This window comes from Scyliorhinus torazame, chromosome 9 (assembly GCF_047496885.1).
Source record: "Scyliorhinus torazame isolate Kashiwa2021f chromosome 9, sScyTor2.1, whole genome shotgun sequence".
In the NCBI taxonomy this organism is placed as follows: Eukaryota; Metazoa; Chordata; class Chondrichthyes; order Carcharhiniformes; family Scyliorhinidae; genus Scyliorhinus; species Scyliorhinus torazame.
In genome coordinates, this window is record NC_092715.1 from 258,777,548 (window position 1) to 258,802,312 (window position 24,765).

The 24,765-nt window shown below is 47.7% G+C and overlaps 1 protein-coding gene across 2 annotated transcripts in view; it reads right to left on the bottom strand.

Moving 5' to 3' along the window:
- Positions 1 to 24,765, bottom strand: part of LOC140429828 (uncharacterized protein KIAA1958) — a 239,297-nt gene that overhangs the window by 82,382 nt on the left and 132,150 nt on the right. Inside the window, exon 5 of one of the 2 annotated variants that reach the window (XM_072517302.1) lies at positions 6,949 to 8,134. The exons of the other annotated variant lie outside the window; for it this stretch is intronic. Coding sequence (XP_072373403.1) covers positions 8,120 to 8,134 — 15 coding nt within the window. The 3' untranslated portion in view covers positions 6,949 to 8,119. Of the gene's footprint in view, positions 1 to 6,948; positions 8,135 to 24,765 lie in introns of those variants that run through there. 2 annotated transcript variants of the gene reach the window in all.

The following is a 24,765-nucleotide window of genomic DNA, read 5'->3' on the forward strand; positions in this document are numbered from 1 at the left end:
AGTAACCCCAGCTTGTGATTCCAGCTTCTGTCTTTATATTCTGAATTTGATCTTTGTATCAAACAGCCCAAACCATGACGTTACGGCGTAAAAGGCTTGGCGTGTGTGTGTATGTGACACTGCACTAACTTTATTCAATGAATTCAAGAATAGAATAGAGCAATATTGTCCATGTAAAAGTGGAAATTTGTCCGTGACGTCACCTCCAGTGTAATATATAATCATCATTCAGTCATCAGTTAAAAACAGTAAATATTTGATGTTTACGCACATTCATACTTTTGTGCCTATATAATGTACATCCATCCCATACAAACAACACATTTCACTCTGTCATTAAAGCACTTACTGCAGTTACAATATATAAAAATAGCAACTTAAATTTATATTATGTCATTTGGGCGGCACGGTAGCACAGTGGTTAGCACTGTCGCTTCACAGCTCCAGGGTCCCAGGTTCGACTCCCGGTTTGGGTCACTGTCTGTGTGGAGTCTGCACGTTCTCCCCATGTCTGCGTGGGTTTCCTCCGGGTGCTCCGGTTTCCTCCCACAAGTCCCGAAAGACGTGCTTGTTAGGTGAATTGGATATTCTGAATTCTCCCTCTGTGTACCCAAACAGGCGCCGGAGTGTGGTGACTAGGGGCTTTTCACAGTAACTTCATTGCAGTGTTAATGTAAGCCACTTGTGCCAAAAAAGATTATTATTATTAGTAAGCTTATGGTACTGGGAATAAAAGACCTCTTGAACAGACTTTTCCGGGCAATAGGTATTTTTTTTTTTAATATACATTTAGAGTTCCCAATTATTTTTTTTCCAATTAAGGGGCAATTTAGCTCGGCCAATCCACCTACCCTGAACACCTTTGGGTTGTGGGGGTGAGACCCACACAGACACGGGGAGAATGTGCAAACTCCACACGGACAGTGACCCAGAGGCGGGATTCGAACCTGGGACCTCGGTGCCGAAGGCAAGAGGCATTCTAAAGTGCCAGCCCGAAGGGAGCCTTTCAAATTGATGATATAAAGAGTGAGAGAGATCCCCGATGATGGCCTGAGTTTTCCTCTTAACTGCCTTGTTAAATCAGTGATTTTACCCGCAGTGTTGACAATTCCGGCCAGCTTACTTTTGCATTTCACACTCGGGTTACCATAGCAGACTGTCATGTTGAATGTTAAAATACTCTCTACCAGATTATTATAATAATCAGCACAATAACACCATCAACACAGGTACCACCGGCTGTCCCTGCGTCTGTGACAGTGGTCCCAGTTCTATCTTTCCCCTACTCTACTTACATTAGTGTGAATCTTATAGTTTTTTAGAAGTGTTCTTGTTGGGACTCTTAACATTTAGTAATACGAGTTACGCACAACTTTACATAGGTATTGACAACAATTGCCAGGGCTCTTCACACCGTTCAGAATGTATAATTGCTGTTACATTAGTTTTGCTGGGGAGGGAAATCCTGTTGCCCCCTCCAGTTCTCGGGGGAGATTAGACAGGTCTGCTACCCCGGTTTGGCCCGTGTAGGAGGAATTTATAGCCCCTCCTGTAAATTGCCTCCCTCCCTGTTCCTTCTCTGCTATAAATGGGCTCCTTTTCTCCCAGGTGGTGTTCCCTGCAGCAACCCCCCCCCCCCCCCTCCCCATTCCTATGACTCCACCCCCACCCCCACCACCTTACTATCAACTCCCCTCTCCAGTTTGTTGCTGGTTGCAAACAGGTCTGTAAAGAGGTTTGTATGGGCAGCATGGTTCGATCTCGGCCCCGGGTCACTGTCCGTGTGGAGTTTTCACATTCTCTCCCCGTGTCTGCGTGGATTTCGCCCCCACAACCCGAAGATGTGCTGGGTTGATGGATTGGCCGCGCTAAAAATTGCTCCTGAATTAGAAAAAGAAGAATTGGGTAATTTAAATTTTAAAAGAATGGAAAGAGGTTTGTGAACTTCTTCCACTTGTCGAGAATTTTAATTTTTCTAGTTGCAGGAATTCGGCCTGGTCTGAGAGCCAGTCCGAGGGGCTGTGAGGTGTTGCGGACTTCCAGCCCAGCTGAAGTCTCCACCTGGCGATCAGTGAGGCGAAGGCCAGGGTGTCTGCCCCCTTCCGTCTCCAGAGCTCTGGGTGCTCTGACACCCCAAAGACCACCACAGACAGGCACGGCTCCACCTCGACCCCCGTCACTTTGGACATGGATTCGGAAATGGCCACCTAGAACTCCATGAGTCTGGAGCAGGAGCAGAACTGGTGGGTGTGGTTGACTGGGACCCCCTGAGAGCGCTCGCACATATCCTCCACCTCCGGGAATAACCCGCTCAGCATGTCTTAGTAAAGCCTTGAGTTGAATCAGGCTTAACACAACACAAGAGGAGGTGGAGTTGATCCTGTGCAGCACCTCGATCCAGAGTCCGCCCCCATCTCCATGCCCAGCTCCTCCTCCCATTTCTGTGGGGTCCTGGCCTTTTCTATGAATCGTCCGTAGATGCCTCCACATTTGTCGTCCCCTAACCAGTTCTGCCCAACCATTGTGTCCAGAAATGTGTGTCCGGATCTCTGGGGGAACCTTTTTAGTCTCCTTGCAGAGAAAGTCGAGCAGCTGCAGGCCCCTGAGCTCCTTCGCTTTCGGGAGTTGGAGCCTCTCTGAGCGTTCCCCCTCGGTTGCCAGTCTATCGTTCATGTACATGACCTTCACTCAGTGTCCCTCTGTCCTCCCTCCACGACTCAAATGTGGCGTCTATCCTCGCCGGTGTGAACCTATGGTTGTTGCCGATGGGGGCCTGTGCAGGAGGTCTCCTCCATTTGGACCCAGTCCGCCTCCGGTTCCCTAAGCGTTTGCTGCCCAGTGATAGAATAGGAGGTTTGGTAGGGTCACGACCTCCCATGTGTCGCCCTCGCTGTAAGACGGTCTATGCGGGGAGAATGTACAAACTCCACACGGACAGTGACCCGGGGCCAGGATCGAACCCGGGTCCTCGGCACCATGAGGCAGCAGTGCTAACCGCTGCGCCACCGTGCCACCCTTTGGGTCTCCACAATATTTAAAGATGGATTGAAGGCCTCCGATGCAAAGCCCACCTCTCCCACCCCACCCCCCACCCCCTGCCCAGGAATGCTTCAGGACCCTGACCAAGTCGAATCCCCCTGAAGGGTACCCCCCCCCCACCCCCCCGAGCAGTGGGACAGCTGCGCCAGTGCGCTCGAGCTGCGCGTCGGAAAATGGGGATGGCTACTCACCCTCTCACTTCCCCTCAGCCGCCATTGCACCAGCTTCACTTTTTTGAAAAGGATTACTAAACGCCACCCGCCTGACTTCCTGCTGGGAAGTTAGGTAATTCCCGGGAAGCCGCTGCATTCGACTTCAATCTCGCTAATGAGATTGGAATGGATGCAAATGAGGGTTAACGATATTCTCGCCATTTTGGGGCGAGATCCAGAACTGGCCAGCAAGGGGGGCGGGGGGGGGGGGGGGGGGGGGGGGGGGGGTGCAGGTGAACTGGAAAATGGTTAGCACACACGAAGTCAAGGCATTCGCCCTCCACAGCACCTCACACCACAATCCCTCCTCCAGCACGACCCCCAACTACTTGTGGCAATAAAGATTATTATTATTACAGACGGTCCATTGTCTGCTACCTTCAGTTTTGCCAGTCACTACCAGATGTTCTATAATGCTAATCTTTATTAGTGTCACAAGTAGGCTTACGTTAACACAGATGAAGTTACTGTGAGAAGCCCCTCGTCGCCACATTCCGGCGCCTGTTCGGGTACACAGGGGGAGAATTCAGAATGTCCAATTCACCTAACAAGCACGCGGAGGAACCCCACGCAGCCACGGGGAGAACGTGCAGACTCCGCACAGACAGTGACCCAAGCCGGAAATCGAACCTGGGTCCCAGGCGCTGTGAAGCAACTGTGCCAACCACTGTGCGACCGTGCTGCCCACGGCTTGTTTCTCTAAGTACGTGTCAAAGGTGTTATAGTTGTCTCTTGGTGATTATTTGTAAAAGTCATTCTCATGTGCCAGCATTCGTCAACACCGCCTCTTTGTTTGTGTGTGTAAACATTCTCCCCGTGCCTGTGTGGGTTTCACCCCCACACCTCAAAGATGTGCAGGGTAGGTGGATTGGCCACGCTAAATTGCTCCTTAATTGGAAAAATATAATTGGGTACGCTAAATTTTTTTTATAAATGGTTGTGTGTATGATGTCCAACTAATCCCCACAGTATGCCTCAGAAAACTGTTGCGTTTAATTTATCATCTAGATAGGTGTAAATTGTATGGTAAGGAGGTCGGAGAGGAATCTTTGAGGGTACTTTTCCCTCATTGCTCCTAGTTTTGTTCCTGGTTATGCCTCTCCTAGGGGATTAAGGGGGTGCAAGGGTGACAGAGGGAGGACAGGGTTATTGAGTGGCAGGGGGAGCAGGAAGAAGAGGTTTGTGTCGATAAAATACGTTCAATCCCACGGTGAGGCAACTGTTGAAGCAGCGCGGCTCCTGCTCCTGTCCCAGCTCTTATGGACTGACTGGCACGTTGGAAATCATGCCATCTACATCGAGTTAGTCAGTCTTGACGGGGATGCGGGTGCTGAGGGCGTTTTGTACAATTGGTCCCAGCCCCCTGTTCTGGGAGTCAAACTTACAAACAGCCGAAGAAGAACAGCTGTGGACGAGGATAAAGGTTCCTCTTTATCACCTGTGAGCCAAAAAAAACCTTCTTCCACGTGAGTTAAACATTGGCTTTTTAATGCCTTGCTTCTCTCGTGTGACATTTTCTCAAGTTTGTTTTCTTGACACTTTAGTGTACCTTTCCAAAAGATCTGAGCCACTGATTCATGAAGATGACACAATGGAAGATAAATACGGTAGGAACCGGTCAAATTAAATATTTTGCTGGTGTGACCTTGCAGTGTTTTGTGAAATTCTGGATAGTATCAGTTACCTGTGTTCTATGTGTGACAAAACAGAGGGCACCTCAGCGGGAGAACGTGCTGTCTAAACATTCACATTTATATAGTGCAGCCACTAACCACTTTCGGCATGTGTGTTACAAACTCCACCACAATTTCGCGTTGAAAGAATATGTTATACAGAACTCGTATATCAATGTTATACTTCATATCGTTCCAGAGGTTGGAGATTTATTCCTGTATATAATCCTATGGCCACTGGCATCTCTCTGGCACATTGCCCAAATGTGAGTCCAACAAGGGTGTTGGGGTGAGGTCAGTTGGCCGGATGGCGAGAACACAGTTCAGAATAGTGCTGGCAGGGGTGGGGGGTGGGGGCTTTGATTCCCCTTCTGGGCCGAGGTAGACTTGAGACCTGCCTCCTGATCCTGAGAGTGGAGGGCCACCACTTAAACAGCTGCCGAGGCGATGGCTCGGGATGAAACATCCGTGGACAATGAGGCAAGGGCCTGCCATTGGGCAGAGCACTCTGGGATGGAACGCAATGGAAGCCCAACTGGAGTACAAAAGCAAGGAAGGTATGGTCAACATGTACACATCTCTGGTTAGACCTGAGCTGCAGAACTGTGCTCAATTTTGGGCACCACACATCAAGAAGGTTATAAAGGCCTTGGAGACGGTGCAAAGATATTTACCAAAATGTTATCCAGGGATGTAGAACTTCAGTTATGCTATGAGACTAATGGCTCTGGAATTGGCCTCCTTAGAGCAGAGACGATTAAATTTGATAGAGGGAGTGCAACGAAAATTCACCGAACTAATTCCAGGGATTATCCTTTGAGGGAAGATTAGAGCCTTTCCCCTGCCTTTTCCCCATACCCCTGCACATTGTTTCTATTCAAATAATCATAGAATGATAGAATCAGAGAATTTACAGTGCAGAAGGAGGCCATTCGGCTCATCGAGTCTGCACCGGCCCTTGGAAAGAGCACCCTACACAAGCCCACACCTCCACCCTATCCCCATAACCCAGTAACCCCCCCCCCCCAACACTAAGGGCAATTTTGGACACTAAGGGCAATTTATCATGGCCAATCCACCTAACCTGCACGTCTTTGGACTGTGGGAGGAAACCGGAGCACCCGGAGGAAACCCACGCAGACACGGGGAGGATGTGCAGACTCCGCACAGGCAGTGACCCAAGTCGGGAATCGAACCTGGGACCCTGGAGCTGTGAAGCAATTGTGCTAACCACTATGCTGCGTGAAAAAGATTTTTCTTACATTGCATCTGCTCCTTTTGCAAATCACTTTCAATCTGTGCCCTCTCGTTCTCGATCCTTTTACGAGTGGGAACAGTTTCTCCACGTCTACTCTGTCCAGCCCCCTCATGATTTTGAACATCTCTATCAAATCCTCTCTCAGCCTTCTTCTCTCCAAGGAGACCAACCCCAACCTCTCCAATCTATCTTCATAACTGAAGTTTCTCATCCCTGGAACCATTCTTCTAAACCTCTTCTGCACTCTCTTCAATGTGTTGACATCCTTCCTTTAGTGTGGCGCCCAGAACTGTACACAATACTCCAGCTCAGGTCTTGTTGCAAGTTCAGAATAACCTCCTTGTTCTTGTACTCAAAGCCCTTACTGATAAAGCCCAGAATACTATGTGCATTATTAACTGCTCTCTTCACCTGTCCTGCCACCTTTATGTACCTCTACACCCAAGTCCCTCTGCTCCTTCACACATTTAGAGTTGTACCCTTAATTTTATATTGTCCACGTTCCTCTTACCAAAATGAATCACCTCACACTTATTACGATCCCAGATCTCACTGTGGCTGAGATTCATACTGGACAAAAACCCCAATATTTTATGTTAAGTTTGTAAGACAGTGAGGAAAAGATATCTTGCTCCAGGAGTTATTGCACAAAGAAATAGGGATATGATATATTAAAACAAACTTTATTACTAATAAAGTATTAAAGTCTTTAACATCACACCAGAAAATAACTTAGTTATCCCTTAAACAATGTTACTCAACACAGTGACTATTAACTGCTATCTTTAATTCTGTCTTTAATAAAGATAATGTTTCTTTATTCCCACTCAAACAACAAGAAAAAAAAAACCATCCTCGCCCTCAATCCAGCGTTAAATACCACTGGCATTCAGGAATATTTGCTTTACAATAGATGTTCTTTGAGAAAGAGAGGTCTCTTCACACTGCTTTAAAGAAAGGATCTGACTCCTGTCAGACCCATGCAGAAACTCTGGCTGTATCTCTTCAGAAGCTGTTTCAGCTGGTTTGTTCACCTTTCCAACCACACTGCTCTTCTGTCTGCAGACAGACCTTTTAACTGAGCTGCAGAGAGCAAATGGAACTGCTTTCTGCAAAAATGACTGAAGCCGTAGGTCCACCCAGCAACGATATCATCTTACCAAGCTGAAACCTAATTAACTCCATAGGGAATCCCCTTAATCCAACCAAAATTGCATTAACCTTTTATGATGGTTGAAATGCACCCCTGGCCGCCAAAAGCTTTGTTGTTTTTCAAACTAGACGTTCTTTAAAAACATGACTGCAGCAGTCGCACACACACACTAACCCAGGATTTTAACCCTTACTGCACCAAATACCTACAATATAATACAGCTGAAATTCCTACATTCATCACACACCACTGAACTTTATCTACCCACTCCACCAACTCATCTGCGTCCTTTTGAAGTTCTACATTGTCCTCCTCACAGTTTACAATACTGCCCTCATATCCTTTTTCAATTCTCAGCTAATTATTTATGGAAGATACTGCTTCCACCGTTCCTTCAACCAGTCCGTCCCAGATCGAAACAGCTCTCTGTGTATCACAGAAACATTCTTCTCATCTCGCCCCTGGTTATTTCGCTGTTTACCTGAAAATGTATTGTTTATAATTTTAAGATTTCTGAAGAAAATGTTGACCTTGTTGAAATCCTCTCTTCGTTTTTCTCCCTTTTAATCAGGCTGCGTTGTTGACCGATGCTTTCTTCATCTGCAGTCATGTGCGAATGGAAAGTTTGGAATTACAGGTAGGAAATGATCCCTATTGTAGAGATTACATTTTATTAACTGATTATAGTTGGAAGATCACTGCAAGTTCAATGTCCAGTTTTGAACCAGGGAAAAGACAGAGAAGGTATAGGATTCATAAGCTGTAACCTTCTCATCGTCAGTATCTACAGTCGTTTCATCTGAAAGAAATAATTGCATTTAAATAGCGCCTTTCACAACCGCCAGGTTTCTCAAAGCGCTTTACGGCCAATGAAGTAGTTTTGAAGCGTAGACACTGTTGTAATGTAGGAAACAATTTGTGCGCAGCAGGAACCCGCAAACAGCATTGTGATTAGATCTTTCTTTTTAATTTAGAGTACCCAATTTTTTTTTTTCTAATTAAGGGACAACTTTAGTGTGGCCAATCCATCCACCCTGCATCCATCCATCTTTGGGTTGTGGGGGTGAGACCCATGCAGACATGGGGAGAATGCGCAGACTCCACACGGACCGGGACCCGGGACCGGCATCGTTCCCGGGTCCTCAGCGCTGTGAGGCAGCAGTGCTAACCACTGTGCCACTGGTGATAATGACTAGATCGCATGTGCTACTGTCGTCAATTGTGGGATCAATGTTGCCAGGGGATTGGGGCGAACTCAAATAAAAACAGCAAGCCCTGAAATACTCAGCAGATCTGGCAGCATCTGTGGAGAAGTAGCATTAACGTTTCAAGTCCAATATGACTCCACTCCAAGACTAAGAGTTGACTGAAGTTTTTCAGTTCTCAGTGAGAGCAGGAAACGGCACCGATACGGTCATCAATGCACCGGTTAGAGAGTTGGGGAGAGGGGAGTTGGATAGGACTGGAACAAGGAATGTTCCACATACCCGATAAAGGACAGACATAATTAGGACCATGTGGGCAACCATAGTTCCTGATTCTGAGACGAGAGTGCTACAGCTGATTGCTATCCACCCTGCTCAATGATGGGTGTTCATTGTTGCCAAGGGAGGAGAGAAATATTACAATCTCGGACCAGCCGATCCCAGACCCGACCCCAACAGTGGCTAGGATACTGGACGGAAACCCCAATATTTTATTTTAATTTTGTAATTCTGTGAGGAAAGGATATGCAAAATAGGGATATGGTAGATTAAAACAAACTTTATTACTAACACAGTATTAAAATATCTTTAACATCACATAAGAACAATTACCCCTTAAACAATGTTAATCAACACAATGGCCCTTAACTGCTATCTTTACTTCCATTCAAACAACAGAACCATCCCAGATCCCAATCCACTTTTAAATACAGTTAGCACTCAGGTTAACGTGCTGTACAGCGATGTCTTGAAGCTCCACTCTGTAAAAGACAGATGTTTTGAGACTGCTGTAAAGAAATAGACCGGACCCTGTCAGAACAATGTACTTGAAGTCTTCAGAAACTGCCTTCATAGCTTGACTTCCAGCTCCCAACTAAACCTCTGCTCCTTAACACCTGACTGCTTCAATCCTTGTCTCCTCCCAGTAGTTACATCATCCTTCTAAGCTGAAACACAATGTCTCCAACTATCTACTCCCCAGGGAACCCTCTTGATCCAAACCAAAAATCCATTAGCCCAAGCTTTTACGATGCCTTAATTGCACCTCTGGCTCCCAAAAAGCTGACCTGTCTTGCGAGCCAGGATTTTAAAAAATACTACTGCAGAAGTCACACACTCTAACCCAGGCTTTAACCCCTTACTGCACCAAATACACATAATACAATATATCTGAAATGTCTACATTCATTGCAATAAACTACTTTGGTTGTCTTGTTCCCATTAACACGTGCATGAGGCTAACAATGGTGTAGGCCACTGATTTCCATATTAAGAGGATCTATCTCCTGAATCAGGCTGGTGCATTTGACACCCAGCGCTAGTCACCTCTCAGAATGAAGACAGTTTTGAGGGAGCATTAAGGCTACCGAACTAATTGTCAATGCAAAGTAAAATGCATTCAAAATTCATCCCCAAAAGTAATATACATTTTAAACAAGTTGCTAGGCAGGTAATAGGTGGAAAAAAAAGGTTGAGGTTGTTCAGAATACAGTGAGATGATGGGCAAGGCTACTGATGTGTGCGTGCACAATTCTCACCTTCATAAACCTGACTCCATTCAAACTCTGCGGCCCATGGTCTAACTCACACCAAGTCCTATTCACCCATTCCCCCTGTGCTAACTGATCCAGATTTACTTCGGGTCCAGAAATGCCTCCGTTTTAAAATTATCATTGTTTTCAAATCCTTGCCCTTGCTCCCTCCTTATCTCTGTAACCTTCTCCAGCCCCGACAGCCCTCCAAGATCAACTTGAGTATCTCCTATATCACCAGGTTAGCTGAGTGGGCAAAGATTAGGTGGATAATGTGGGACAATTTGGGCTTGTCCATGTTGGCAGGGTGAGTAGAAAAGCAGCATATTCTTTCAGTGGAGAGAGGTTACAGAACTCTGAGGTACAGAGGGATCTGGGTGTCCTGGTACATGAATCACAAAAAAAGTTAGCATACAGGCACAGCAAGTGATTCGGAAGACAAATGGAATGTTGGTGTTTATTGCAAGGGGAATGGAATATAAAAGTAGGGAAGATTTGCTACAGTTGTACAGAGAGTTGGCGAGACCACAACTGGAGCACTATGTATGGTTTTGGTCTCCTTATTTAAGAAAGGACATAACTGCATTTGATGCGGTTCAGAGAATGTTCACTTGACTGATACCTGGGATGGGGGATGGTGAGTGGTGGTTATCTGATGAGGAAAAATCGGTCAGTCTGGGCCTAGGGGGAACTAGCTCAAGTGGTAGAGCGCTCGCTTTGCATGTGAGAGTAGTGGGGTCGATGCCCACATTCTCCACTTTGATTTTATCTCAGTCTCTGTGGTTAGCACGCTCGGCTGTTATATGAAAGGTTGGTGGTTCGAGACCACCAAGGGACAGTGTTTATTGGTCATGCTAAATTGCTCTTAGTGTCCAAAAAGGTTGGGTGGGGTTACTGGGTTACAGGGATAGGGTGGAGGTGTGGGCTTGGATAGGGTGCTCTTTCCAATGGCTGGTGCAGACTCGATGGGCTGAATGGCCTCCTTCTGACTGTAAATTCAATGTTTCTATGCATCCAATGGAGTTTAGCAGATTGAGAGGTGATCTTATAGAGACATATCAGATCCGGAAGGGACTTGACAGGGTGGATGCTGAAAGGCTGCTGGGAGAGACTAGAACTAGGGGAAAGCATTTAAAAATCAGGGCCTCCCATTCAAGACTGAGGTGAGGAGATTTTCCTTCTCTTAAAGGGTTGATCACCTTTGGAACTCCCTTTCCTGGAGAGTGGTGGAGGCAGGGGCATTCAACATTTTTAAGGTAGAGATAGATGGATTTTTGCCCAACAATGGAGTCAAAGGATATTGGGAGTAGGCAGCAATGTGTAATTGAGGCCACCAGTAGCTCAGCCATGATCTTATTGAATGGTGTAACAGGCCCAATGGCCAAATTGCCTACTCATCTCCTGATTCCCATGTTTGTATGTTCCTCTTTCCATCACTCCACCATTAGCGGGTCATGACTTCAGCTGCCTGGGCCCTAATGCTTTGGAATTCGATTCCTAAATCTCTGCCTCTCACTTTCCTGCTTTAAGATGCTCCTTAAATCCTATCTCCTGATCCCAATATCTCCTTGCATGTTTCAGTGATAAAAGATTTGATCTGATAATATCCCTGCGTTATCTTCATCTCTTCCCGCACCTAATGATGCATCAAAGCAGACTTAAGATCATAGAATTTACAGTGCCGATGGAGGCCATTGGGCCCATTGAGTCTGCACTGGCCCTTGGAAAGTGCACCCTACTTAAGCCCACACCTCCACCCTATCCCCGTAACTCAGTAACCTCACCTAACCCTTTTTGGACACTAAGGGCAATTTAGCGTGGCCAATCCACCTAACCTGCACATCTTTGCTAGTCTGTTGCCGGGGGCTTACAGCTTGAGGGGCGCCACTCCACATCAAGCGTGGCAGGCCAGCAGTCTCTCCCACTCTTACCACCAGTCATTGGGGTGTTTGAAAGGATGTGCAGGTGGACACACCCAACCTGTTTGGCCGCCTTGTGGTCGCACCTTCCCTGCCCATCAGGTCCTGGGGTGGGATTCAAACTTAACCCACTGCGCCACAAGACCTCCGTAAATTCTTGCGCAACGCCTTGAAACATTTTTACGATGCTAAAGGCACCATATATGTGAGGCTTCTCATTGTTAGTGTTCAAATAAAAAAACAATTATGATTTTATGGGGGAACCAAAAAAATTCTTTCTGGATGTATTGATCCTTTTATCTATCCAAATGCATCAGCCACCGCTTCTCATCTTCTATCATGGTCACTCGCTGAGCTTCCTTGAGTTGTTCATCAGTGCTAAAGTCTTCCAATTTATTTATCTTCGTGTAGGTGATGAGGAGAGACAGTTACTGGAGGTCCGCTGTGTGATCGAGTTCGGAACTTGTGCCACCACCTGTTTCAATAACTACAAAACCTCAGTGTTTAAGCCCACAATCTAATGCAAAACCTTTAGAATATGACTGACCTCGAAATAATTGGCCCAGCCTTCATTCATTTGGATATCATTGTTCCAGTAAAAACGCTGGGCTGCCCGAAGCAAAAGCTGTGTGGAATGTAAAGCTTCTCGCCTGAGTTATTAAAATATTTCCTCACTCACCTTGCTCTGTCATTAGCCTATCTGCATGAAACAATACACGCTATTATACGCCAGGTTATTGTAACATTTAGCTCAGGGTCCCAATTAGAAACATGTTTTGTTTCAGTTAACTCCAAATTGAGTTCCCTAATAATGTTTTTTTTTTAAATTTAGAGTACCCAATTCATTTTTTCCAATTAAGGGCTAATTTAGCGTGGTCAATCCACCTACCCTGCACATCTTTGGGTTGTGGGGGCGAAACCCACGCAAACACGGGGAGAATGTGCAAACTCCACACGGATAGTGACCCAGAGCCGGGATCGAACCTGGGACCTCGGCGCCGTGATGCCGCAGTGCTAACCCGCTGCGCCACCGTGCTGCCCTGAGTTCCCTAATAATAATAATTAATCGCTTATCACAAGTAGGCTTCAGTGAAGTTACTGTGAAAAGCCCCTAATCGCCACATTCTGGCGCCTGTTCGGGGGGCTGGTACGGGGAGGCCGGTGGGGGAATTGAACCCATGCTGCTGGCCTTGTTCTGCATTACAAGCCAGCTGTTTAGCCCACTGTGCTAAACCCATCCCTATGCTATTTCCCCCAGCTAGTCCCCCTGGTGACAATCTGAGATTAAGCTCTCTTCACAATCTTGGTGTCACATTTGATCCTGGGATTAGCTTCCGACATCATGGGCGGGATTCTCCCAACAGGAGTCTTAAGTGCCGACGCCGGAGTGAAAACCGGAGTGTTTCACTCCGGCGTCGGAGCTCGCTCCGAGCCCCCTATTCTCCACCCCCCCCCCCCTTCCCGGGGGGGCTAGGAGCGGCGTTGCGTATTTTACGCGCGCTGGGCCTTGGCGCTGCGTAAATGATGCGGCCGACGTCGCGTAAATGGCGTCACCCGCGCATGCGTGATTGCCGTCCTCCCCGAGGCCGCCCCGCAAGAAGATGGCAGATGGATCTTGCGGGGCGGCAGAGGAAACGTCTTCCTTTAGAGAGGCCGGCCCACCGATCGGTGGGCACCGATCGCGGGCCAGACTCCATCAGAGGCCCCCCCGGTGAAGGACCACCCCCCCCCCCCCCCCACAGACCGTTCCCCCAGTGTGACTGCGCAGTTCCCGCCGGCAGCGACCAGGTGTGGATGGCGCCGGCGGGAACCTGTCACGCTAGGGCGGCCGCTCGGCCCATCCGGCCCGGAGAATCATCACTTGCCTTTTGGAAACGGCGAGCAGCGATTCTCTGAGCGGCAAGGCGTGATTCTCGCGGTGCCGGTCTGGGGGGGGGGGGGGGGTGGGAGAATCGCGTTGGGGCGGCGTGGTGCGACCCGTGCGGCGCCCGGCGATTCTCCCACCCGGCGTAGGGGGGGGGGGGGGGGGGGAGAAGTCCGCCCCATATTTGGGCTATCACTAAGGTTAGCTATTTCCACATGCCAACCATTCTCCCACATTGTCTGCCCTACCTCACCTGCTGCTGAAGCCCTCCCTCATGCCTTCGTTAGGTGTCTACAGTTGACAACCCGCTCCTGACTGATCTCCCACGTTGCTGCCCTCCCTAAACTTGAGGTCATTCAAAAGTCTGCTGCTCGAGTCCCAGCTGGCATCTATCGTATCGCTCCCTGTGTTCGCTGACCTACACTAGCTCCCGGCCAAACAACATCTTGATTATTAAGATTCTCATCCACGTTTTCAAATCCCCCCCCCCCCAATGGCCTCGTCCGTCCCGCTCTACCTCTACAAATCTCCTCCAGCCCCACAACCCTCCAAGATATCTACACTCCTCTAATTGTGGACTGCTCAGCATCCCCCATTTTAATTGTTCCACCTTCGGTGTCTTCAGTTGCCTCAGTCCAAAGCTCCGGTTTTCCCCTACCTAACCTAAACCTCTCTGTCCCTTCCTCCTCCTTCAAGACTGTAGCACAGTGTGGGGTGGCATGGTAGAACAGTGGTTAGAACTGTTGCTTCACAGCGCCAGGGTCCCAGGTTCGATTCCCGCTTGGGTCACTGTCTGTGCGGAGTCTGCCCGTTCTCCCTCGGTTTCAACCCCTTACCTCTTGCATGACTTTACAGACCCAGTCTGAACTCTGCTCTTATCCCACCTGGCCATTCCCTGTGTGAGTCCAGAGGTCATGGCCTAACCCATAACCCAGAGGCCCAGGCTAACGCTCTGGATCCAAATCCCACCACGGCAGCTGGTGGAATTTGAAGCCATAAATAAATTTGGAATATAAAGCAGCGCTCAGTATGGTCACTATGGCAACTATCATCGATTGTTATTAAAAAAAAACACATCTGGCTCACTCATGTCCTTCAGGGAAGGAAATCTGCCACCTTTCCCCGGCCTGGCCTACATGTGACTCCAGACCCACAGTAATGTCGTTCACTTTTAGCTGTCCTCCGAAATGGCCTAGTGGAAATGCTGACCTTGGCAGCGATGCCTACATCTCGGGGGAAAAAAAAGAGTATTCACAGGTTGCTCTTCTGGAGGGTATCACTGCTCAGTCCATTGAGTCCTCACACATCAGCCAAGGATGCGCACACACTCCCAGCCCCCCCCCCCCTCACCAGTTCGTGACCAACAATAAGAATTTAGGCTGATCTCTTTCTCCTTTGGGCAGCACGGTAGCACAGTGGTTAGCACAATTGCGTCACAGCTCCAGGTTCGATTCCCGGCTTGGGTCACTGTCTGTGCGGAGTCTGCACGTTCTCCCCGTGTGTGCGTGGGTTTCCTCCGGGTGCTCCGGTTTCCTCCCACAGTCCAAAGACGTGCAGGTTAGGTGGATTGGCCGTGCTAAATTGCCCTTAGTGTCCAAAAAAGGTCAGGTGGGGTTACGGGGATAGGGTGGAGGTGTGGGGAGCGGGTGGAGGTGTGGGCTTAGGTAGGGTGCTCTTTCCAGGGGGCTGTGCAGACTCGATGGGCCAAATGGCCTCCTTCTGCACTGTAAATTCTATGATTCCATGATGATTGTAGCCCAGAACTCTGCAACGCACATTGGCACAGTGAAGGAGTTGACAACTAACAGGTGCCGTTTTAAAACATTTTGTCAGAGGCTTAATATCTACCAGCTACGGTGCTGTTATGTAAATGCCAAAATCGATGAAAAACAAGAGACGCATTTCGGCATTTTAAAGATTTTTACAAAACGTAATTGTCAATCGGAAGATACTTCCTCACATGTACAACGTTAATAAAAGTTTTAATTCACGAAACAAGCCATTTAATTACCATCGAAATGTCTTCAATCACCCGGGTTCGATCCCAGCCCCGGGTCACTGTCCGTGTGGAATTTGCACATTTTCCCTATGTTTGTGTGGGTTTCACCCCCACAACCCCAACGATGTGCAGGATAGGTGGATTGGCCGCGCTAAATTGCTCCTTAATTGGAAAATAAGTAAATTAGGTGCTCTAAATTTATTTTAAAAAAGAAATGTCTTCGATCGATCAAGAGCATGAGCTACTAGAGTCTTTAGTGAGCCGCACACAGCTTTTAAGCGGCAGGTCACACCAGTGCTAGTTTGGTTACCAGAACAAATTTCCTGTCTTCTGTTATAAAAAGAGAAAATGCTGGGAATACACAGCAGGCCAGGCAGCATCCATTGAGCAAAGAAGCGTTAATGTTTCCAGTCATGAAGAACCTTCATCAGAGCAATGTAGTAGATTTTGAGCAAGGGAAAGGAGTGGGGTGAGGGGGGGGGGGGGGGGGGGGGGGGGGCGGGGTGAGGGGCGGAGAAAGAGGAACAGAATGGAAGGTCTGTGATCGGGTGAAGGGCCTGGAGAGATTAACTGACAAGAGATTTTGTGATAATCGATAAAAGTAAAGTATTGCTGAAAAAAGAGACTGCTGTCAAAGCTTTTCATCTTGCACTCAACAGGACAGTTGCACGAAAGGTAAAGGCAACAATATTTTTTTGTTTTTTTAATAAATTTAGAGTACCCAATTCACTTCTTTCCAATTAAGGGGCAAGTTAGCCTGGCCAATCCACCTAGCCTGCACATCTTTGGGTTGTGGGGGTGAAACCCACGCAAACACGGGGAGAATTTGCGAACTCCACACGGACAGTGACCCAGAGCCGGGATCGAACCTTGGACCTCGGCGCCTTGAGACTGCAGTGCTACCACTGTGCCACCGTGCTGCCGGCAGCAATAATTTATACTGTATGAGGAGACAGTGCTGATTGGTTAGCAAGTGGACTCTGATTGGTAAAGGTGTTGCCATGGAGAATGTGTATGAGGGACCCTGTCCTTTGCGAACAGAAGGAACAAGTGCACGCATTGTCCCTTTTTCAACTACACGAAAGTTTGGGACAGCCATTCCCTGGTTCATTCTTCAGGGCAAGACCTTGACCAATCAGAGTCGGCCTGCCTGGTTTAAATTAAGCAAAATATATTGGCAGTTAATTGTTCCCTGGTGCATTTTCCATGGCGACACCTCTGCCAATCAGAATCCACTTGCCAACCAATCAACATTCTCTTCTCATGCAGTATAAATTGTTGTTCCCTTTAATCTTTGGTATTCTTGCAAATTCTGACCTGATGAGTGCAAAATAAAAAGCTTTGCCAATGAAATGAAAATCGCTTATTGTCACAAGTAGGCTTCAAATGAAGTTACTGTGAAAAGCCCCTAGTCGCCACATTCCGGCACCTGTTCGGGGAGGCTGTTACGGGAATTGAACCGTGCTGCTGGCCTGCCTTGGTCTGCTGTCAAAGCCAGCGATTTAGCCCTGTGCTACTCACGTCCTGTACCAGAAAACGACGAAAAGTTACTTCCAGTCTCAACATGTTTCTAAGGCAAAGAGGCCAAAAAGGTTGCTGCTGTCAATGCAGGTACCTCTGCAGGTGTCACACATATTGAAACAGAAAATGCTGACAGCGCTCAGCAGGTCATGCAGCATCAGCGGAGAGTGAAACAGACCAGGAAATGCCCACCTGCACCTCCCGGGCTACAACTCCACGGGTAGGCCTGCATAGGCATTACCAGAATGGATTTCACATTCATAAAGTTTTGTCAGGGAAAGGATAGTGAAGAGTTAGGGGACTAAGGTGGGTAAATGGAGTTAAGATATAGATCAACCGTGTTTTAATGACAGGTGGAACAGACTTGAGGGGCTGAATGGCCTTCTCCTAATTCTATGTTCCTATGTCTCCTCCTGTGCTAGTTTTAATTTGTTACTCCTCAGAACTGTGGAATTCATTCACCCCCCCGGCTTTTTCCAGAGATTGGCTGCTGGCAGGATCTTCTGGATTCCCGAGCAATGAGTGATGTGTCTATGCTAATTTCCAAAGAACCATAGAATCCCCTCCAGTGCACAAGGAGACCATTCGGTCCATCAAATCCGCACCGACCCTCTGAAAGATCACCTGAACTAGACATACCTCCCCCAATAACCACGTAACCTAATCTGCACATCCCTGGACACCAAGGGACAATTTAGGTATGGTCAATCCACCTGACCTGCACGTCTTTGGACTGTGGGAGGAAACCGGAGCACCCGGAGGAAACCCACGCAGACATGGGGAGAAAGTCCAAACTCCGCACAGTCAACCGAAGCTGGAATTGAACCCGGGTCCCTGGTACAGTGAGGCAGCAGTGCTAACCACTGCGCCACCTTGCCGGCCTCATATGAGATTGGAGCATTTAACAGAGCAGAATGAACGTCTGCATTGTCCATTCTCAAATAGAGAAACACAAAGCAGCTGTATAGGATCTGTGGTAGCATTAATTTATAGGGCCCAGCATCCTTGTTGTAGTTAAGTAAAATTTATTGAATTATGTCTATTGGAAAGAGCCTGAAAGCACATGGGAGTGTTTTGGAGGTACTTTGGTGAATTTGCCAGTATTTCCACATCCTCACAGGGATGGTGAAGGGATCAGGGGACCAGTAGGTGACCTGTCCAAGCGAAGGCTACAATGGGATAGCGGTGGCAGTGCCTCTGGGTCTGCTGCACCGTATGGAGACAGAGCAGAGGCTGTGGAGTGGACTCACTCTGCAAGATGTCCTCTGCCAACTTGGGGTCGGATTCTTCCATGGTCCCTGACAGCGACAGTTGTCTGGCAGGCCCACTGATGCTAGATGAGGGAGAGCTGGGAGTTGAGTAGTTGCAGAAGACCACAAGATACAGGAGCAGAATTAGGCCATTCGGCCCAGCGAATCTGCTCCACCATTCTATCATTTCTGATTCCCATTCCCCTGCCTTCTCCCTGTAACCCCCTGATAATCAAGAACCTATCTATCTCTGTCTTAAAGAGACTCAGTGATTTGGCCCCACAGCATTCTGAGTTCCACAGATTCACCACCCTCTGGCTGAAGAAATTCCTCCTCATCTCAGTTTTAAAGGATCGTCCCTTCAGTCTGAGGCTCAAGATAGGAACTTGCCTATGTTGCCCTTCAATGTTCTCGGCTATATTGGATGTCACGGGTTCTGTCACAGTCACAATATGGGGAACTATTCCTCCGTAGGGATGCAAGCATCCTGGTCCCTCACAACTTCTACTCTGTTTCCCTGTAAGGGCCATCTTGTCCTGCAAGAGGGCTGAATCAGTGATTGTACTGCACCGTGTGTGGGTGATGTGCCTGTCACACCTGAACACTTGGAGGACATGTTAGCTGAGGGCTGATAGCATTGGTGGTGTGTGAGGGTGAGCTGGAGAATGTGTGTGGGTCCTAAGTGTTGGGGAGTGCTGCTGGGTGAGTGATGGGGCTATGGAGAGGCTTATGGCGTGGTGGGTAGATGTGAGGACACATTCACAGCCGGTGACCCTGGAGATATCTGCCATCCTCCAATTCCGCCTCCTTGTGCCTCCCAATTTTTATGCTTCAGCATTAGCGGCCATCCCTTCAGCTGCCTGGATCCAATGCTCTGGAATCCCCTCCCTTAACCTCTCCTCTTTTGAATCCTACCTCTTTTAAGCAAAACTTTGGTCACTTGTCTTAATATCAGGTAACAACATCTGTGTTTCTTTTATTGATTAACGGGATGCGGACGTCACGGTGGTGCAGTGGTCAGCACTGCTGCCTCACGGCGCTGAGGACACGGGTTTGATCCCAGCCCCGGGTCACTGTCCGTGCGGAGTTTGCACATTCTCCCCGAGTCTGCGTGGGTCTCACCCCCACAACCCAAAAAAGATGTCCAGGCTAGGTGGATTGGCCACGCTAAATTGCCCCTTAATTGAAAAAAAAAGAATTGCATACTCTAAATTTATGAAAGAAAAGATTCACGGGATGTGGCCGTCGCTGGCTGGGCCAGCATTTATTGCCCATCTCTAATTGCCCTTGAGGTGATGGGTGAGTTGCCTTCTTGAACTGCTGCAATTCCTGAGGTGTAGGTACTCCTATATTGCTGTTAGGGATGGAATTCCAGGATTGTGCCCCAGCGACAGTGAAGGAGCGGCGATATATTTCCAAGTCAGGATGGTGAGTGACTTGGAGGGGAACCTCCAGGTGGTTGGTGTCCCAGGTAAGTGCTGCTCTTGTCCTTCTAGATGGTTGTGGTTGTGGGCTTGGAAGGTGCTGCCTAAGGATCCTTGGTGAGTTGCTGCAGTGCATCTTGTAGATGGGACACACGGCTGACACTCTGCGTCGGTGTTGGAGGGAGTGAATGTTTGTGGATGGGGTGCTAATCAAGCGGGGCTGCTTTGTCCTGGATGGTGTCGATCTTCCTGAGTGTTCTTGGAGCTGCGCTCATCCAAGCAAGTTGAGATCATCTTCCTTAATTATGCCTTGTGGATGGACAGGGTTTGGGCAGTCAGGAGGCGAGTTACTTGCCACAGGATTCCTAACCTCTGATCTGCTCTTGTAGCCAGTATTCATACAGCTAGTCCAGTTCAGTTTCTAATATTTGGAAATGGCACAGGGTGGTTTATTCACCTTAATTAAAAGTCAGATTAGTTAATTTAGGGATGATGAATTTGCCGAGAAAGGTTAGGGACAAGGAGGATTAAGGAATAAAAGTGCTCAGCAGTTCAGTTTCTGGTCAATGGTAACACCCAGGATGTGATAGTGGAGGGTGGAAATGCGAGTTCCAGGCACCCATTACCCTCTGTGTAAAAAAACTTGCCTCGTACATCTACTCTAAACCTTGCCCCTCGCACCTTAAACCTATGCCCCCTAGTAATTGACCCCTCTACCCTGGGGAAAAGCCTGACTATCCACTCTGTCTATGCCCCTCATAATTTTGTAGACCTCTATCAGGTCGCCCCTCAACCTCCGTCGTTCCAGTGAGAACAAACCGAGTTTATTCAACCGCTCCTCATAGCTAATGCCCTCCCATACCAGACTGCACATACTGCGCCCATTTCTGATCAGCAAAATAATTCAATCACGAGAGACAGCACAGAGAATCATAGAATCCTTAAGGTGCAGATGGCCATTTGGCCCATCGAGTCTGCACCGACCCTCTGAAAGAGCATCCTGTCTTGGCCCACACCTCTGCAACTCCACCTAACCTTTGGTCACTAAGGGGCAATTTTATCATGACCAATCCACCTAACCTGCACATCTGTGGACTGTGGAAGGAAACCCACACAGACACTGGGAGAAAGTGCAAACTCCGCAGTTTGTCAACATAGGCCGGAATTGAACCCGGGTCCCTGTCGCTGTGAGGCAGCAGTGCCAACCACTGTGCCACCATGCACAAGTACGTTTCGCACTATCCAGGATATGAGCTGTGAGGAAGGAGTAAACAGACCTGGGTGTTAGGGCCCAGCAAAGAGGAAATTCCCGGACAATGAGAAATGATGATTCCCACAGTACGGATCGGGTTGCCAACAGCTCCAGGATTATGCTGGAGTCTACAGGAATTAAAGATGAATCTCCCAGGCCCGATCGCAAGCAAAACCTCGGAGAAGAATCATGAAAAAAATGTGCTTCTATTCTATTTTCCTTTCAACTCTTTAGTTTAATTCTTATAAAAATGTTGGAGATGGGGTGGGTGCTGGGAAAAGGGTCATCGGACAGGTCGGTGTAGGTGGAGGCAGTGGTCATTTACAGAAACCTCTGGAAAGAAATCCAGAGGTCGCAAAATTCGGGGAGGATTTCTCGCAGCATTGCTTGGCCCTGGGAAGAGTAAATGTGTGTGCCTCGCGGGAGCGGGATATTGCCCAGGTTTGCAAATGGAAGCGATTTATTCAGCGAGTTCATATATTCTTTGTTTCAATACCTTTCCTCAGATTGGAGTTTTGTAACAGGTTTCCACTGGTACAGAGCGTCTGCAATCCTCCATATCTCTTACATCCAGATATTGTATTGCTGCACTGCCTCGCTACTGTTCCACCTTCTCTTCCTTGTAACTCACGTGATATTCCCATTCATATATTCCTCACGATATAAACAAAACCATCAGATTCGAAATATACAATAGTGTACAGCTGGCGCAAATTCATCTCCTTGAATATGAATGAAAGTTTGCAAGTTGACCAAGGCAGTGAGGTTACATTGGGGTGGATGAGCTCTTCCTTCATTTCCCCATGAGATTTAATGAATTTGAACAAGGCAGTGACCTTTTCTTTTAAAGGATTTCTGGCCATCTGTCAATCCACACTTTATGGTTCAACCACTGAATGTTCCTGGTCAGATGTTGACAGCTCCTGTGTTTTGAGTGGACAACCGTGTGCGATATCATGAAAATACAAAGTCTTTTAAGTGGGCTTTTTTTTTTTTAGGTTTTAATTACCCGGAATCTGAGTTTAACAAAATGTGAAAAATCAACCATGGGCAAGAAGATGCTTTTTACAATCATAAATAACAAAATATTTTGTCATAGCAAAAAGAAACACTGGGAAGTACACAACAGAAGACTTGCATTTATCTAGCACCTTTCATAACCCTGGGATGTGCCAAAACACTTGACAACCACTGAAGTACTTTTGAAACGTGGGCACTGTCGTAATGTAGGGAAATACGGCAGGCAATTTGTGCACAGCAAGCTCCCACAAACAGCCATGCAATATTGACCAGATAGTTTATTTTCAAGTGACCTTACAGCAAAAAAGAAAAGAAATAAATGACTTTAATAAATATATAAAACTGCCTTTACAAAGCACAATGTGAAATGCATTGGAAAAAGAGTGCCTCATTCTCCACCGTTATCTGTTTGCAAGGTACATTGGAGAGTGGGTGCCTTTTCTTTATGCTAACCATTGTTAAGGTTAAGGAATGCACAAGGAATTCATTGTACGGGCTGCTTTGAGAATGTGATAAGTGTTACAATAAAGACAAATTAATTCAGTACACCGAGCAGGCAAATTGGCTGTGTCCGTCACATTGCGCAAATGTTTGATGTTGGCTGGTTTTATCAAGTGTAATTCAAAATTCTGGAATCTATCCTTCTTTGGGAGGAGGCAGTAAGAATTGATAAGAGGATTTGTGGAATCTGCGAATGCAGGAGGCCATTTGAATCCTCTGTACTTGTGCTGGGTCTTTGATAGAGTTATAACACCGGGAACCTCTCCCCGGCTCTTTCCCCATCGCCCACCAAACATTCTCCCTTCCAAGCATGTGGCCAATTCCCTTTTGAGAATTACCATTGCCCTCCAGATCAAAACTCAGAGTAAATGCCTTTTCTTCTCTTCTCCCAAGACTTTCTTTTGTCAATTATCTTAAATCTGTGTCCCCACTCCCACACTTTTTAAAAATAAATTTAGTGTCCCCAATTCATTTTTTTCCAATTAAGGGGCAATTTAGCGTGGCCAATCCACCTACCCTGCACATCTTTGGGTTGTGGGGGCGAAACCCACGCAAACACGGGGAGAATGTGCAAACTCCACACGGACAATGACCCAGAGCCAGGATCGAACCTGGGACCTCGGCGTCGTGAGGCAACAGGGCTAACCCACTGTGCTACCGTGCTGCCCCCACTCCCACAACAGCGGGCTGGATCCTCCATTTACGCCAGCAGCGCACTCACGCCTGCGGATTTCCCAACGGCGTGGGGATGCCCATAATGGGAAACCCCACTGGTCGGCTGCCGGGACAGAGAATTATGCTGCCGACGGGGGCATCCCCCACCAGCAAACGGTGCAGCGGGACGGAGAAAGCCACCCAGCTTCTCCCTATCCATACAGAATTTGGAACACCTCTTCAATTTCCCCATAACCTTGTCTGTTCTAAGATGAACAAGCCCAGATTCTCCAAGTAACTGAAATCCCTCATTCCTGGAACCATTCTAGTAAGCCTCCTCTGCGACCTCTCCAAGGCCTTCCGAAAGCCCCGTGCCTGCAATTGGACACAATACTTCAGCTGAGGTCTAAGCAATTAATAGGTGATCAGGTTGAACTCCAAGATCAGAGGGCTCATTCCTGCTATTGAAGTGGGACCACTTCATTCAGGTAGATGGTTTTGAGGTTGACTGCGTGCCCCGAGGGGTGACATTTGAAATGAAAATGAAAATGAAAATCGCTTATTGTCACAAGTAGGCTTCAATGAAGTTACTGTGAAAAGCCCCTAGTCGCCACATTCCGGCGCCTGTTCGGGGAGGCTGTTACGGGAATTGAACCGTGCTGCTGGCCTGCTTTCAAAGCCAGCGATTTAGCCTTGTGCTAAACTGTCCCTAAGATGTTCAGATGTTCGAGTACCTGGAGAATGGTTGAGGGCAAAATCTAAGATTCATTTGGGATACTTAAGCCCATCCACCCAGTCGAATGACCCACCAACAATCACTGCTTAGACACATGTTCGATTGCAACTTGGGCAAGGTAGCGCAATGTGTCAGTGACCAGAAAAGTGTCCAAGTGGGCATAAGTGCCTTCAAGGTGAATTGGTGAAATGCTTTTGAAAATTAACAGGTGGCTGTCAAATAGAGGAATACTTGCTCACAAGGGGGCAGGATGATTTAATTTATCACTAAGAATTTTTATCTTTAACTAATTAATTTGTAGCATCAAACAAGCTTTGGAAAAACAATCTGCAGTTTGTAGCATACTCGGTCACGGCTGCAGGTGAAGGGCGGCAGGTAGCACAGTGGTTAGCACTGTTGCTTCACAGCTCCAGGATCCCTGGTTTGATTCTCGGCTTGGTTCAATGGCTGTGCGGAGTCTGCATGTTCTCCCCGTGTCTGCGTGAGTTTCCTCCGGGTGCTCCGCTTTCCTCCCACAAGCCCCGAAAGACGTGCTGTTAGGTAATTTGGACAT